Consider the following 17,919-nt stretch of genomic DNA (forward strand, 5'->3'; position numbering starts at 1 on the left):
GTAAAAACTCCTCACAATTAATCACTTCATAAGAAGGAAGTTGTGATCTGTAGTGCTATCTTGACACACCCTGCAACAGTGCTGCAATGTTCATTATAGAACTCATTTAATTTAAATACTAGAGTTAAAATAAATTTATTAAGGTGGTTTCTGGAAATTTGTACTCTTTATTTGTAAATTAAACAAATTAAAAAAAAATCAACTCCTAGTTACGATCCTGGCACCCGACCTTACTGTTTGCAAACGTGTGCGAAGTGATAATCTCGATTAATCAGTAGTAAAGCGAACCAAGGTCTACCGGCACTCTGCCACTTGGAAGATGCAACTGCAGCACTCTGCAGCAGGTCGTGGAATCCATCAATTTGTCCCAGTTGGGATGGGGAACTGTAAAAATGCAATTTGTCCATCCGAGCTCGGCATAATTCTGTCTTGTAAACAAACCCCGCACCGAGCATGGGCTCAGAGTCGTTGAATAAGAATTAAATGAAAACATTTTATGGGACCTGTTCCAAGGCGCGGAGGAAGCTATGCTAGTGCTAAACCGCTGCAATAAATCTAAATTACACCACCAGATAGACGCTGTAAACATACGCATTTGGATGGCATCGGTTAGTAGCACTCGTGCTGGTGGGTGGTTCTCTATATGTGCAGGGTAGTAGTTAAGACACGTTAGTAAGTAGCAGTTTACACTTGACCAACGAACGCTGAATTTTAATGTGGTTTTACTTTGATTAGTATGGATTTGTCTAAGAATGATTATAGCATACATTTAGGGAGATATTAATGCTATGATAATCCATCTCATTTCAAACGATTGATCGATAGTACCATATTTGGCATTTTATTTCAAATAAAGTAATGCCAACGAATTCTCAACTAAAACTTGTGATAGCTTAACTATTCTGCGTTCAACGTGAGTTTATTGCACAGGTCAGTAAAATCAAATCGATGCACAGTGGGAAAAAAGGACCCAAAAAATTACCGCAACATGATTTCGCGCAAACCATCGATTGCTTTACACCAAAAGCTTCGTTTCTGCACCAGGAATAATAATCCGATGAAAAATCGCACTGCACGGACCGGTGGCCGGAGTACAGGCCACCGGAAGATCCGGATTTTTAGAAAAAGTATCTGATTTATCCAATTGTGAACTGATACGCTTTCTTCTTCCATGAATAGTCATACAAAACAATCCTAGAATAATATTAAATACCATAGGACCCATCGGAACCGGTTCCACCGATCTCCGGTGGCCACATCCGGAACCGCATGCGACGTATCAAACTTCTTCATTTTGGAAATTTTGGGAGGTTTTTTTGTTACCCTAAAAGGGACCCAAAAAATGTGTTGCTGAAGAAACCAATTTTCGATTCCACCCTAGGTCAGGCCTAAGGGAAATGGTCCGGAGAACACTTTTCTCGCATATCGTCACCGTCGTTTTTAACTTGTCGCACGTGCATTTTGGGCCAAATTGAGTTAAGAACGCCATTTTGTGCAGCTAACAATGCCTTACCTTTTGACCTTCACAGATCCCCAAAATTCGATTTCAATCCAGAGATATTCAATAAAACCCAAAAAAGCTCCGAAAATTTCGTATTCAAAGATTTAGTTTACGACTAAATTATATCAGGATCACTCGAAATGATCATTTTCTAGTTCAAAAGAGGTTTGAAATAAAATATTCCAGCCGTTTCTCATATTGTGATATATGAGTTTGTTGTGTGAGGTTTCATACAAATAATACCCTTTTAACAAATTAGGGTAACTTTTTTTCTCTAAAATTTCCTTTAACATGATGCCAACCTTAAAAGACATGATTTTTCTTTCAGCACATACATTTTGCGAAGCTGTAAATATTTTGACAAAATTCCTTCTACAGGTTGTTAAGAATAGTACCCAGAACATCGTGACACTTTTTTTTCTCGTGGGAATGAGCCTCTATGTAAGTGAAGGGAGTTTAATGGATCTATGAGTTTTAATTCAATTCATGGAATGGTGATCGTTTCTAGTCATGCTTAAAAAACAAACAATAATTAGAACTTTAAGTTACGTTTATTTACAAATTTACAAAAGTTGAATTTTATTGTACATCTGTCATGAGTTTTCCTTACAAGTGGGTTGTGGTTTGACTGATCGCGAGTTTTGAACACAGGTCACAGTATTATCGTAGAGGTAGTTAGTTGGGCTGTTTTACCACTTCCATCCACTGGAACCTCCGGTAGACCATCCACTGTTTCCTCCGTAGCCTCCATTCGACCATCCGCCGGTGTTACCACCATAACCTAAGGAAAGCAATGATTTTACTAAAATGTATATCGATGTTTTATGATTACTCACCTCCAGTAGCTCCAGTGCTGTAAGCCTTTCCAGTCCAGCCCTGGTTGGCGCCTCCGGTGCTCCATCCGGACGAGCTTGGCCAGCCTCCTCCCTTGCTCCATCCTCCGGTGTTACCAGACCAGCCAGCGTTGCTCGAGGGCCACGCCGAAGCTCCCGAAGACCAACCTCCGCTCGTCGATGGCCATCCACCCAGGCTACGACCAGATCCGTGTCCACCAACGGCATTGTAGTTGCTGTACGACTTGGCATAGCCTTGTCCTCCCTGGTTCCATCCGGAGCCACCGCCGCCTTGGCTCCATCCGGAGCCACCTCCTCCCTGGCTCCAGCCCGATCCTCCCTGATTCCACCCAGATCCTCCCTTGTTCCAGCCTGATCCTCCAAGGTTCCATCCGGAAGTACCCTGGCCTATTCCGGATCCACCCTTGTTCCATCCTGAGCCTCCCTGGTTCCAGCCGCTACCAGACGATGGCCATACCTTAACGGGGGCAACGCTAATGACACTGCCGCCACCGTAACCACCACCGGAATTCCAGCCTTGGCCTCCGGAGCTCCAGCCGCTTCCGGAGCAGACGGCCGCCGCTACCAGGCAACTGGCAAGGATCGTGAACTGAAAATAAAGTTTTTGGAAATCGTAAATAAATAACAGTTAATATAAACACAAAAATAAAAAAATATATATCGACTCCGACTCCAACAAATTATATCAAATCCTGAACAAAATTGTTGAAAATAAGCCGAATCTGACTAAAAGCTTTAAACATTTTCCTATGCAAAAGGTACTGGAATTCAATGCCCAGTAAAAAAAACTATTAATTCAAAAGAACTGTAAATTATCAAAAATCCAAATATTTTAAAAGTTTATGACTCTTGACTCTGGCCACAGTCAAGAAGAGGAAAAAATGAAATTACAGGTCTTGATTTCATTATTTCAAAGAACAATTTATGAAAATGCATTAAACATCAGTCTCACAGTCATGAATTAAAAAAAATGTTTTAACAGCATCAACATTTCACAAATAAAAATCTTGGTATTCACTCGAGCCCAAACATGTTAATGACTATCAATGCAAGAAAATGCATTTTCAAATGTTGTTAGGAAATTTCATGTCTTTTTCTATTATTATTATTATTATTATTATTATTGTTATTATTCTATTATTTTTTTATTAAAAAAATATGATTCTCGATTTTTCGGAAAATAACCATAAACTACATAAACTTTGTAAAATGTTTACAATGCTAACGTTAAAAAAAGTAAGCTCAAAAGGATCAAAATAAAAACGATTATTTTATCCATTATTTTGAGTTTAGTGAAAAGGGTCCCTAAGTCCTAATCAGAAACACAAGGTTATTTTTTCTATATTTCGTTTAGGTAAAGCAAAATGGCTTCAAATTTATAAATAACAAAAGTTTCAAAATTCCATATTCAAAAGAGGCAATTACTATTATTTCTACTTTAAAATCGCAAAAAAACTGTTAAAATCATTACCATCATCTAGACGAATCGGGACTTTTGGGGGGCGAATTGAGACATTTGTTTTAGCCCTATAACTGCAAAACATTTCGATATTTTGATTGGTTTTGGATATAACAGATAAAGATTAACACAAATTGAACAACGTTTTCATAATTTCGATCTTCCAAGTGAGCTACAAATTGCTGTCCCTATTTGGGCTATAGTGCTAATTTACCCCATTTTTTTATATTTATTTCATTTTTATTTTGAAGTCAAATATTGTTCAAAGCCTTATAAAAAGGAAAATAGTCTCGAAAAACTGAAAGATAAAAAAATGTGTTAAATATCATGCCACATTTAAAAATTAGAAATATATTTCCAAATTGATTTAATTAAGTTGTTTCGGTACTGTATATCAAATTTAAATTCATGGATCCTGAATATTAATTTCATTTTTTACAGTATTTTTCATTTACATTTTTGGAAATGATGCAAATATCCACAATACTACTGTAAAATCTATCGAGAAATTAAAAAGGCAGATGTGAGCCGGTAACATGGAGTAAAACTTTACCATGAAAAACTTCACAGTAACTGAAAGTTGAACTGAACGTAGCACTTTTGACATTTCGATATATTTTACAATTTAAAAAATAAGACGGCGTCTGATTACACCGAACAAAAAAAAATCTACTCAGCTCAACTCGAGGAAAAGCAAAAACTGTGGGGTCCCCAGAAACACGTGCACTTAGAATTTTCAAAAATATTTAGACCGGGCCGAACGGTTTTTTTCTTCTTCTTCGAAGTTCTGCCACTTTTTCATCACTTTTGTATATTTAAAAGTCCATGCATCTTATAATTTATCACAAAACTTGTTTCAATCACACACCTTCAACATGGCACTAGTACACAACTACTAAGGATAACGTTATCCTGAGAAATCGTACTTGAAAACACAAAACTTTAACTGGAAGACGCGCTTTGGCCGATACTGCGAGCCAAACTGTACCGGTTGCCAAGAACGGACGCTGCTTTTATATTAAAACTAGTGGAAAAACACAACCCTCCGATTTGTTTACCCACAGATCATAAATGATGTACAGCCGGCGTTCAGCAGCGGCAACTTCATAAAAAAAGTACCACCCCAAACCCATCCAAACTAAGCCGTCAGATTCTCGCTCTCTTTCTGTGGTGATTTTCCTCTCCTCAAACGAAACTGAGAGTGCTGTGGGAAGTGAAGGGGCTCTTGACTGATTCATGCTCACACACAAGATCAAGACCGCTCCGCACTCCACCTGTTCAGTGCCCTCCCCCACGTGGACGAAGAAGACAGTGCTAAATGAGTGCAACCTCCCACAATAGCCGGCGATGAAGTTGTCGCGTATATAATTGTTAGAGATAATTGATGAATCCTTTTTTTTAAAGATTGTTGTCAAACATTGTATGGAAATTAGGTGTTGGGAATTCAAAAATCACTTTTTGACATTTTAATAATTCATTTGACATTCAATGGAAAATCTTCAAACTTTTGGTAAACGCCTGACTTTTTGACCTGACTGAGTTAATTTTTCTGTACAAAAAAAAGGCAATTCCATATCATTTATTTTTTCATTAGAGCGTAACAAAATTTACTTTTTGGTGGGAATCGACGATAACGGACGATAACTTATATTTAATATATTTCTAAAATTTACTAAAACCAACCAAATCATGTTGAAGTTTCAAGCTTCCTCTTAGTAAATATTTTTTTGATAAAATGGTTAGTCTCAGTAATAATACAAAAAAAATCACAAAATACTGTAATTTTTCTAAAGTACTAAAATTATGCTAATTTTCAATATGTGTATCAAACGATTCGAAATTTGGAATGTATTTTAACTGTTTTAGAGTTTTTTGAATGAAATGCTCAAATTTTCACAAAATACCGGATTTTTTCGAAAATACTCAAATTTTTATAATTCGCAATATGGGTTTCCAAAAGATTCGAAATTTTGCATGTATTTATACTGTTATAGAGTTTTTTTGAATGAAATACTTAAATTTTCAACTGTTTTAGAGTTTTTTGAATGAAATGCTAAAATTTTCACAAAATACCGTATTTTCTCGAAAATAATCAAATTTTAAAAATTCGCAATATAAGTATCAAACGATTCTAAATTTTAAATGTATTTTTAACTGTTAAAGTTTTTTAAATGAAAAAGCAGATAAAATTTCGCTTCGTTTGATACCCAAATTGCAAATCATGAAAATTTGAGTACTTTCAAAAAAAAAACGGTATTTTGTGAAAATTTTAGTAAAAAACTCTAAAACAGTGAAAATGCATGCCAAATTTGGAATCGTTTGCGAATTATAAAAATTAGAGTATTTTCGAGAAAATACGGTATATTGTGAAAATTTTTGTATTTCATTTAAAAAACACTCTAAAACTGCAAAAATACATTCAAAATTTCGAACCTTTTTGATACCCATATTGCGAATTCTAAAAATTTGAGTATTCTCGAGAAAATACGGTATTTTGTGAAAATTTGAGTATTTCATTCAAAAAAAACTCTAAAACAGTGAAAATGCATGCAAAATTTCGAATCGATTGATACCCATATTGCAAATTCAATAAATTTTAGTAGTTTAAAAAATTTACAGCATTTTGTGATTTTTTTTTACTTTGAGACTTACTTATGGTAAGTATTTACAAAGAGGAAGCTTGAAACTTCAACATGATTTTATTGGTTTCAGTCAATTTAAAAAAAAAAAAAAGTCAATTTTAGAAATGAGTTGCAAAGTAACCGCCGACCTTACAAGTCGCATTCTCAACGCCAGTCCGCAATTTGTGTGCGCGTCGCTGCTTTTTTCAAAATGTGCACCGTAGACAAAAACAGCGTGGTTCTGGATTTTTGTCAACTCCAAAACCAACCAAGCCCAAAGCTTGTAAAAAAATTTCTCGCAGACCTTCAAGTAAACCAAGAAAACTTGCGAGCATTGCAATTATGCAATAGAAGAAGAATAGCCGTGCTGCAGTTCGCCGACTCAGCAATGGCTTCGTCCATCATCGACAAACCTCTGGTATATCAGGGTTGCAAAATCCCGATTTACCTGGACAACAACGCTACGGAAGTTCGTGTGCTTGACCTACCTCTAGGCATAAGCAATGATGACGTAGTCAAAGTGATGAGTAAATACGGCGACATTTTGACCATCACCAACGACCGCTGGATTAACTTCTTCCCAGGGATCCCAAATGGAGTTCGGACCCTGCGGATGTTGCTGAAACAGCCAACGCCGAAATCAATCACTGTAAACAATGTTGCTGCAGCAGTGACGATTATAGGCAAAAAATCGCTTTGCAAACTCAAAGCAAAGAACAAAAAAAGTGCGGATTCGAGTAAAAAGGTGAACCAAAAAAGCAGTACACCAACGATTAGTGCGTCCATCCCGGGAATTCCCGGGACAAAATCCGGGATTTTTCCTAAACCGGGAATTCCCGAATCCCGGGATTTTCTATAATTTGTCCCGGGAATTTCCGAAATTGAAAAAAAAATCATATTTTGGTCTGGAAATTCAGATTTGGTTGTGAAAATAGTAGATCAATAAAATGAATTAAAATTGTATTCAACAAACCTCACCATTAAATTGGCTTTTTAGGAAAAAATATTATAATTTTAATTAACAGGTCCGCAAAATGCGCAAAAATGCTTTAATTTTTTTTCTCTATTATTTTATTTTTTTGAAAGACTGGATATATTTACGTATATTTTCGATTTTAAATAAAAAAAAAACAATCTCATATCAAATTATTTATAATTAAACACCGGCATCTAGGGCAAATACGTACAAATGTAACGAATAAATACAGCTATTAAAGCAAAAAAATAATTGCATGACGTTTTGGATGACTTCGGTTAAAACAGGAACAGAACAAAACAATTTTTACTTCCAAATGTATTGCTCTAAAATCTCCTGTACCTATTTAGACTGTAATTCTGATTTTCCCTCGGTTGGCGGTAGAAACTTGAAGATAATTTGTAAAATATGTTTTATATAAAACAATGAATTCAAAACTTATCTAAAATTTTACATTGACTGGTATCATTTTATTCATTGTTACTTTTGTGTTTTTTAAGACATATAAAATAATTTTTTTAAGGTGTTTTAGTCATGTCATATAAAAATATATATAAACGAAAACAAAATATAAAAGAATTCAAAAAATTTTTTTTTGAGTAGGTCCTATAAACATATGGAAGACAAAAGCTTATTGGACCTTTTCAAAAAAAAGCTCAAGAATTATGTAATTTGATTCGCAAATTAAAAAATGATGAATCATACTGGAATTAAAAATAGTAGTTGATATAAAATCCTAAACACCACAAAGACAAACAATTTCTTTTAGGCTATTTTAAAACTGTCGTCTATGTTTAGATTGAAGTTAGGATTATAACCATTTGATATTATTAAGCTAATTCAATGATTTTAAGCTTAAAAACATAACAAATATAATAAAACATAGATTTTATAACTGATTCAAAAATTTCCCGGGATCCCGGGAATTCCCGGGATTCTAAAAATATTTTTCCCGTTTCCCGGGAAATTCAAAACCCGGGAAAACTGGACGCCCTACCAACGATTGAACCTGAGCCAAGCAGCAGCAGCAGCAAAAGTAACAACAGTGATCCTGACCTATATGCAATGCAAACAAGTGAAATTGATGAAGAAGACAACGATGGATTCGAGACCGTGCTTTCTAAGCACACTCGCAAAAACCGGAAGCGCTTACAGGCATATTTGGACGCGGATGACGAATTGACAACAAAACGAAGAGAGATGGCTGCAGAAGAAACTGATGAAGAAGATGAAGATGTCATAAAAGCTAAATATTATAAGAAAAAGTGTTGTGAGATAACTTCTAAATCCCTGGAAGAAGAGGACGAAGATAAACTTGAAGAACTTGATAATTCACTCTTTAAATATTCTGCTAAATATTTGAAACATAGACAGAAATCGTTAGAAAAAAGGCATGGTAACAATTATTGAAATATTGCCAGACAAGTGATTTTAAACTATGTAATCTTTCCTCTTTCACTATCCACCTTGAAGAGATGAATGCACAATGGTGTAAAGTCTCTATAATAAAACCAAAAAAAAAAAATTTTTAGAAATATATTAAATATAAGTTATCGACCGTTATTGTCGATAAAATTATCGCCGATAGAATTATCGGAATAACGATAACGATAACGATAGATTATCGTTATCGTCCCAACGATAACGATAACCATTATTGTAATCGCTAGATGATAATATTATCGACGATAATTCTATCGATTAACAACCTTGAACACCATATTGGGCATGTATGAGCTCTTAAAATATTTTGAATTTTGAATGTTTAAGAAATTCCAATGTACATTACCGCAAAAAGTTCTGTTTTGCAAAAAAAAATCGTCACTGCTCAAAACCAGATGCGTTGCAACTGGCTCCTTGATGAATATTATTAGGGTGATCAATGCTTCAGAAATCAACTTGCAATAAATTCCTCATTCTTTTGCCGGTTGATCCAAAAGTAACGTAAATTTTCGCTTAGGGCAAGGAGTACCTTACCAACTAGAGGTACACGCCTTTGCGGTGCCCACAAGCTGTAATTATTCGTGAGTTCTGCTTTGGCCGCGTAGTCCGGGAGTCACTTTCAAAGGCGGCCAGAAAGCGGGCGCGTTCTGCTCTGATTTACGACACTCAGAATCGTGAATTCTGGTGGTGCATGATGTTTGTGCGGCTGCACGATATCGTCTCATTAGATGAGATTGCTTTGAATGCCGTAGCCAGGTGGATTAGGATCGAAGCTTATAATTTACTTGAATTAATCTCTCTCGTTGGATTTCCATGGCGGGTCCCTAATTGTTGCGTTGCATGCATGAATTTGAGTCATCGGCGATGACAAAAGACCTCCTCAAATCGATTGTTGAAAGTGCGGTTAAGTGTTTGAACAAAGCGCGATAGTAAAGGTCCAGAGGTCTCAAATTACTTGAGTGCCATGAGTTGGCACTGATAAGTTTTGTTGTTTACATGAGATTTGAATTGTCTCTGTGCCGATCATTTCCTTCGAGTATTTATTGTTGCAAAAGTCGCTTCAACCAATGTCTGGTCAATTTATTTTTAACTTGAAGAACAATGTTTCAATATCTGTTTGTTAACAAAAAAGCTAAAAGTTCTACCGAGCAAAATCTACAATCAGGATGTACCATCTAATGAAATCCATCATATTAATGGCAACCCATTTTAGCATCAATTTAGCTCACCTTCGTACGACCAATGGATAAAAGTACATTTAAACAAATCTCAACCGCAAAAGCAAACCGTCGCTCTAGAGTAAACTTTTTTGTATGATTAGTACTCATTTGCCATATTTCCCGGTCATTTATCATCCTTCGACGAATTGTTTTTATCTCTTTTTTTTGCATGTTCAGCTCATAATGAAGAACGCCACAAGTCAATTGAGATAATGCTAGTAAGCATTTGACGTGTACCATCATTGCCGAGAGGGTAGGCCTCAGCCCAGGTGTGTAAAAGTGCGCACTTGTTCAGGTCTATGTGCAGCGGTCAAGAATCCTCCTCAGTCTGAACAGTTTCCCGCGAATAACCCCCTCTGGTCAAACGTGTTCAAACCCCTCGGTCCGCTACATTCATATGGTAATTGTGAGTCGTTTCGTCTCACAGAAATTAGGATCCGTAGTCATCAAGTGATTTCACACTGATGTTCTGGTTGTTGTTGTTGTTGTTGCTGATGCTGCAGTTGGAAGTCATAAGCTTTTCAATTAAGGATGACCTAGGTTAGGCTAGGGGTGTGAGTGGGTTGCAGCTTATTGCTTTTCAATTACAAACTAAACTATTTCTAGGTTGTGCGCTGCTCTAACAGTTTTAATTTATGGTAATGATTCAGTTTAATACAAACACACGGAACTGTTTTAAAAATAGAATGTTAAACATGAAAATTAAATAATTAGATTTTCTATCAGAGCAAATCTCTGAGACTTCAAAATATTACTTACTTTTATTTTTTTAATTTGGTTGGTCCATGAGATCCTTCATACAATTTTTGACAGCTGTCCATTATTCTTTCTAGAAAAATAACCCATACTCCACAACTGGAAAGCTGATTTTCTCTTTTGGTATTCTTCGACAAATTTAAACCAAATTAAATGTTTATTAACATCTGATAATCGTTCAAATCACATAGGTAAAAAAAAGCAAAAACTAAATTTTGCATCGCTTTTAGTCAACTTTTTCCAATTAGAGTCTTTCTTTTTAAAAGTGTTTCTCGTAATTTTTGTTTAAAACTTCCTTCAAACTTCCAAGCGTCCAGTTTCCTGGGGTTATCAAAATCTCGGGAAATTTCAAATTCGGTAATAATTGTTCTGATCTCGGTTCTGATTAATATTTATCAACATAATAGTATAGAACAGCAAAATTATGGTATGGTTAAATTTGTTACATGCTTTTCAGCCCAACTTCGGTTGAAAGTGTTTAAAAAAAATTGATTTGAATTATACGATTAATTAACGGCATTCCAACTCGGTCTTCAATTTTTCTATATTTAACCCTTTAACACCCATGGTAGCACGATTGCTTCATAAAATATTTACCTCAAACTGATATTTTTTAAATATTTACTGAACGGTCTGAACTAATTCTTTTTGCACAATCCTACTTGAAATGTTTAATGATACTAATTCAATGTTCATAAAATTTGGTCAAGATAAACGTTAAAAGTTCTTAATTTAGCTTTGAAGGGAAGGAGTTTATACCTTTTTTCTAATGATTTATCTTTTTTTTTAAAAAAAAAAAGCTTGCCTAAAATAAAAAAAAAGTCTAAGTTTTAAATCCTTCGCAAATAAAAATTGATATTGACGACCTCATTAATTAAATCATATTATGTTCTTTTATTGATTTATATTTTTCTGTACTTAAAAAAATGCTATCAAAAAGTTATGAAAATGTATGAATACTTCTGCTTGAATTTCAGGAATTTCCGGGAAGTTATAAATTTGCACGGTAAATCTGGGGAATTCTACTTCAAACTTCATGTTCGAGTATCAATTGGGTTAATATTTACCAGCAAACATTATTTCTTGTAGTCCCACATGTTGTCTACAGAGCAGTTCTCTGAGATTTCAGTCATTAGATTTTTTTTGCATTTTTTCATCCGGCTGAAACTTTTTTGGTGCCTTCGGTATACCCAAAGAAGCGATTTTGCATCATTAGTTTGTCCATATAATTTTCCTTACAAATTTGGCAGCTGTCCATACAAAAATTATGTATGAAAATTCAAAAATCTGTATCTTTTGAAGGAATTTTTTGATCGATTTGGTGTCTTCGGCAAAGTTGTAGGTATGAATAAGGACTACTCTGAAAAATTATTATACACGGTAACATTTTTTTTTTGTGATTTTGAATTTCATTTTTTGTAACTAAAACTTGATTTGCAAAAAAAACACTATTTTAATTTATTTTTATTTTCTGAGATGTTTTAGAGGACATCAAATGCCAACTTTTCAGAAATTACCAGAATGGGCAAAAAATCTTTTTGCAATTCCGTCGTGAAACTACTTACTTTTCCTGTCATTCTTGAACGACGAAATAGCCTACTTTTCTATACCAAAAATAACAGAATCGAATAGCAACACTTTTCAAAATAAATGCTGAAAAGTTCTACTTTTCAGCACTGAAATGGGTGCTGAAAAGTTGAACTTTTCAGCACTTGCTTCGAAAAGTAACAATTTTCAAAAAAAATTTGATTTAAACGATTTATTGACAAAATACATGAAAATTCGACTTTAAATTTCACTCAATGGGTGTTTTTCGAAATTGCAATAAATGTTGTATGGAACTCGTTGCAAAACTTGATTTTTTCAGCACTCGTCGTATTTATCCAACTCGGTGAACCTCGTTGGATAAATGTGCGACTCGTGCTGAAAAAACTACTTTTTGCAACTTTTTGCATAAACTACTATTGACCGAGTTATGACATTTTGAATCAATACTGATTTTTTCAAAAAATCGAAATATTGGTCGTAAAAATTCTTCGTCTTAAATTTTCGATGTAAAATCAAATTTGCAATCAAAAATTACTTTAGTGAAAATTTGCTAAAGTGCACCGTTTTCAAGTTTTAACCATTTTTTGGTAACTTTTTTGAAAATAGTCGCAGTTATTAATTTTTTGAAATTAGTGCCCATGTTTGCCCACATATGAAAAAAATATTTTTGGAAATCTGATTTCAAAAGGCCCAATCATTCAATATTACGCCTTTTTGAAATACTTTCAAATTTTTTGAATCAAGACTTACATTCAAAAAAATTTAAAGTATTTTTTTCGAAACGATCAGAAAATTTCACGAATGTTTCATATTTTAACATTGAAAATCGGACCATTAGTTGCTGAGATATCGACATTGAAAAATGGTGGGTTGTTTGGGTGAGACTTAGAAAACATCAATTTTCTTGTTTTTAAACCTTTGCATGGCAATATCTCAGCAACTAAGGGTTGTATCAACAAAGTTTAAAAAAGGAATATATGTATAGAGAATTCTCTCAGCTTTTCAAAAATATTTTTTTCATATATGGGCAAACATGAGCACTAATTTAAAAAAAATGAATAACTGCGACTATTTTCAAAAAAGTAACCTAAAAATGATTATAACTTGAAAACGGTGCACTTTATCAAATTTTTACTAAAGTACTTTTTGATTGCAAATTTGATTTTGCATCGAAAAATGAAGATAAAAATGTTTTACCAATATTTCGATTTTTTGAAAAAAAAAAACAGTATTGATTCAAAAATTCATAACTCGGTCAAAGATTTTTTGCCCATTCTGGAAATTTCTGAAAAGTTGGCATTTGATGTCCCCTAAAACATCTCTTGTCCCGACCGTGTGGATCAATCGCACCGCACACTGGACTCACAATCCAGAGGTTGCTGGTTCGAATCCCGCGGCGGGCGCTCTAAAATTCTTTGTGTAAATATGGGTATTCGGCGCCGTCGCTCCGTACCATACTATCATACACTTAGGAGCCCAGGGCGGCGAAGTCTTTGTAGTTAAAAAGGAAGACACTAGTGGTTGGTACTAGCAATGGTGGCCGACAGCTATAAAGTCAACTTCGTTTTAAAACATCTCAGAAAATGAAAAAAAATTAAAAATAGTGTTTTTTTGCAAATCAAGTTTAAGTGACAAAAAGTAAAATTCAAAATCACCATTTTTTTTTACCTTGTATAATATTTTTTCAGTGTAGTCCTTATTCATAACTACAACTTTGCCGAAGACACCAAATCGATCAAAAAATTCCTTCAAAAGATACAGATTTTTGAATTTTCATACATCATTTTTGTATGGACAGCTGCCAAATTTGTGAGGAAAATTATATGGACAAACTAATGATGCAAAATGGCTTCTTTGGGTATACCGAAGGCACCAAAAAAGTTTCAGCCGTATAATAAAAATACAAAAATTAAAATTGCAAAAAAAGACCGATTTCGTAGAGAACTGCTCTATACAAACATGCTATAAAAATCTCTAATCTGCCTCTGTTTTTTCAACGATTTTGTTGACAACGGAATATTAAAGTCAAATTTAGCGGACCGATTCAAAAGTAAATTTTCATTAAAAATTTTAACAAATGCTTGATAAATCACACAATATTTTCGAAGATTTTTTAAAGTGTTCGTAAAATTGAAACAGTTTATGGCAGTAATTTCAAACTTAACATGCAATCACTGCCTGGTTAGAACGAATTTGCTGATGTCTCTATTTCCATCCCATGATGAATGACACTTGTTCGAACAATATTTATTACTTTGCTGTGTCATAACACTCGATCCCAAATGGTAGTAAAATCTAGTTTGAACCAAGCCAACAAGTGTTTCCCCGTAATCGAGTTCTGCGCCGGACCCGGAATTCAATTAAAACCATCATTTGTATGCATCACAATTCGAGCGAGCTTTAAATAGCATGTTTACTTGGTCAATAAGTTGTTTGACAAATTTGCGTTATAAGTTCAATGATGTGGCTCAAGGAAGTTCAAATTAACTCGGTTTGTTGACTTTTGTTTAAGGCACAAGATTTTTTTCAGATTTAATCGTACTTGTTACATGAAACACATACCTACAGCGTAACATCCACTATCGGATAAATCACTCTCAAGGGCTTTCAACGAGTGCGGTGCGTCTTTTTAAGCCAAACAAACGACGAACCCCACAATTCAAGCACAATATATTTACTCCAAATTCGTGTTCCGTGCAGAGCAGGCCGTGCTTTATTCACCTCTTCGCCCAGGTCTTCGCCCCATGCATGTCAGCTGGTTTCATTTATGTGATTTAAGATTGCTAACTCCCAAGCAGATCCCATAGTAGGCCCTGATGGAGGAACCTATAATCTCCAGCCTAGCGTGCGCGCCTTCTTGTCCAGAACGATCTTATTATGGCGCTGATGATGACGACGGCGTTGTAAACCACGGTGACGGCAATAAACAATATCCTCACTGCTGGTGATGTTGGCAATAAAAGTCGTCAACTGACAGGTGATTTAGGTGCATGGGATGTAAATTAGGTTAATCAATCACCACGTTGAAATATGACATCTCTTAGGGAGGGGGGCCCCTTGCGGTTGTTTGATTTTCCAACGACGATGACGAGTTGTTTGAAAGAAGATTTTTTTAATTATCCCCTTTTCGAAGATGGAGCGACAATTGACAGCCTCATTTGCTGAAAAGAAACCTGCTGACGGAACTGAGCTTTGCCGGTTTGCTTTTAATAATATTTTGATTAATTTTACTATACTTGCCGGTTGTCAAGCATGCGGTGCATGTCCGACAGACATTCTAGCCGTTAATGTTGACTTTGAGCCAAGTAAGCTCAGTTGCCGTGTGAATCTGCTACATTGTTGAAGCTTGGTAACACCGGAGTGTGAAAATGATTCAATACATTTTATCTAGAGCAATTCTTGAAATATTTTGTCGAGTAAAAAAAATTCTACATCTTAGAACAAGCAAAAACAAAATAAGGTAAACTGTAGAGTTTGCTTGAATTATTCATGTGTTATCTCTAATTTGTGAAAACATCGTTTATTTTGTATCGTCAGCCAGTGTAATATTTTTAATATTCCGCTGCAAGCAACGGTTAGCATCACTTGGCCCAGGGCGTTGGGTGCTCCAACGGCGATTCAGATGTCATGCGAACGTGATTGCATGCAGTGAACGAGTTTTTGTTTCTCGTTTCTCTCTTCCCTCTCGTAATCCGGATGTGGGTAAATTTTAAGGTGTCAGACCAACGAGAGGTTCTCATGGGATTAGCTCACTTCTTAGGACTGTATGAGTTAACTTTTGTTTTTTGTTTGAGGTTATTCAATTTGGCACTAGTGAACTTTAACGGACATTGTACACTCAAAAAGAACGGATGCATCAGTTCCAAATGGTATCTCATTTGTGGGAATCATTAGTTACTTAGGAAAAAAGACAGCAAATTGAACAAGGAAATCAATTTAGTTTTGAACCAACTATCCACACATCACGCTACCGATGCCAACGATCGTTACCATCCTTTTCCAAGAACCTTAATCAATCCAAACCGTAGGGGTTAATAATTAGTTTCAACATCCTTTTCGTGGCAGCTGTCATGAGTGGGGTTCCATTTCATGACCACACGTGTGCTCTTGCTATCAAGGTTGACCGTTTAACTCGGATTAAGTCTCAAATCTATCTCATCTATCAGCTCATCGCCACCGAATTTGAACCGTAGCTAAACTCGTATAGGCTCAACTCCTCGCGCAAAATCTAAGGCCGTGTCCAATGGATTGGGGCGATCGCTTAGTTTCACGGGGCGCTCTTCGTGAACTCCATCACAAAGTGAGGTACAGTCATCCCACATAATCGGAACGGTTTACAGATCGGCCAATGTTCAAAAAATCATAGCAAATCGATAATCTAACTTAATGATTCGCTTTTACCTTCATTGGAAAGCTTTTCTTGCGATCTTTCGAACGCTGTATAGAACAACTGCAAATTTTTACTTTTATATCAAGTTTTTGAAGAAAAACTTTGACCCTTGAAATCCACAAATTCGGAACACTTTTTTTCTTACGGATGTAAACAAACTTTGGTTCTCACCATGAGTACATAATTTTTACAAAATAATGACTTCACGCACTGAAACCAACGAAACTCAAGCTTAGTTATGTTTTGTGAATGGCCTGATAAGTTTTTTTGTTAGAATATCAGTTAAATTAAGGTGTTCCACAATTGTGGGAGGCACAATAACATCCCACAATTATGAAACAGGCAATTTGGAGGCAGTGTTTTGCTGCTCTGGATAAAATAGTCTTGAAATGAGTTTTTTTGTTCAAAAAGTACTAATTTTACTAGTGAAATAGCAAGAGAATGTCCAAATGAAGGTCCTAAAAATAGTAGGGTCAACAGAAAAGCTGCATTTGCCATGTTATTGATAAATGTTCACAAAAGTGTTCCGAATTTGTGGGTGTTCCGAATATGTGGGATGACTGTAATTTATTTTATTGTCTAGGAAGGTAGAAATAAAAATGAATCGGGTGGTGCAAGTAGAATCAGATTGCGCATCAGGTTGAAAGTATATTTGTTGGTTGCAAAAAATTACAGCTCTTAAAGTCATCTAAATTTAATAATAAATCCAAAGTTTTGGAAGTAAATATGAGTACTAAAGCGTCCATCTCAAATTCCCGGGACAAGTTTTCCAGCATTTTTCGAAAACAGGGAATTCTCGTATCCCGGGAATTTTTATATTTTGTTCAAGTTTTCCTGAAATTGAAACAAAAATATGAATTTTGGTCTGGAAATTCAGACTTGGTTGTGAAAAAAGATAAACAGTTGAATAATTAGTAATAAGAATTTTATAACATTAATATTTTTATTCGGCATATATGTATTAGAATCAGTTTGGCTTATTATTGAAAATTTGTGAGTACCGTCATCTGGGGCGAAACGGGACATTCAATCTTGACAAAATGGCCGTTTTATTACCACCGCAATAAGCAGTGCTGAATAGTTCATTTTAGCACCCTTATGAGAGCTGAAAAGTTCAACTTTTCTGCTCTTGTATCACTGTTTTGATTTTT

General features: G+C 35.1%; 1 protein-coding gene across 1 annotated transcript; it reads right to left on the reverse strand.

The window, feature by feature from the left end:
* Nucleotides 1–2,033: 2,033 nt before the first annotated feature.
* On the reverse strand, nt 2,034–4,814 carry LOC6038386 (uncharacterized transmembrane protein DDB_G0289901). Its single transcript, XM_001848144.2, has 3 exons — nt 4,683–4,814; nt 2,338–2,944; nt 2,034–2,282 (listed from the first exon to the last, which is right to left on the reverse strand). The coding sequence occupies exons 1-3, from the start codon at nt 4,689–4,691 to the stop codon at nt 2,191–2,193; spliced, it is 708 nt and encodes a 235-aa protein (XP_001848196.2). The 5' UTR covers nt 4,692–4,814; the 3' UTR covers nt 2,034–2,190.
* Between the last annotated feature and the right edge of the window lie 13,105 nt (nt 4,815–17,919).

Source organism: Culex quinquefasciatus, chromosome 3 (assembly GCF_015732765.1).
Source record: "Culex quinquefasciatus strain JHB chromosome 3, VPISU_Cqui_1.0_pri_paternal, whole genome shotgun sequence".
In the NCBI taxonomy this organism is placed as follows: domain Eukaryota; kingdom Metazoa; phylum Arthropoda; class Insecta; order Diptera; family Culicidae; genus Culex; species Culex quinquefasciatus.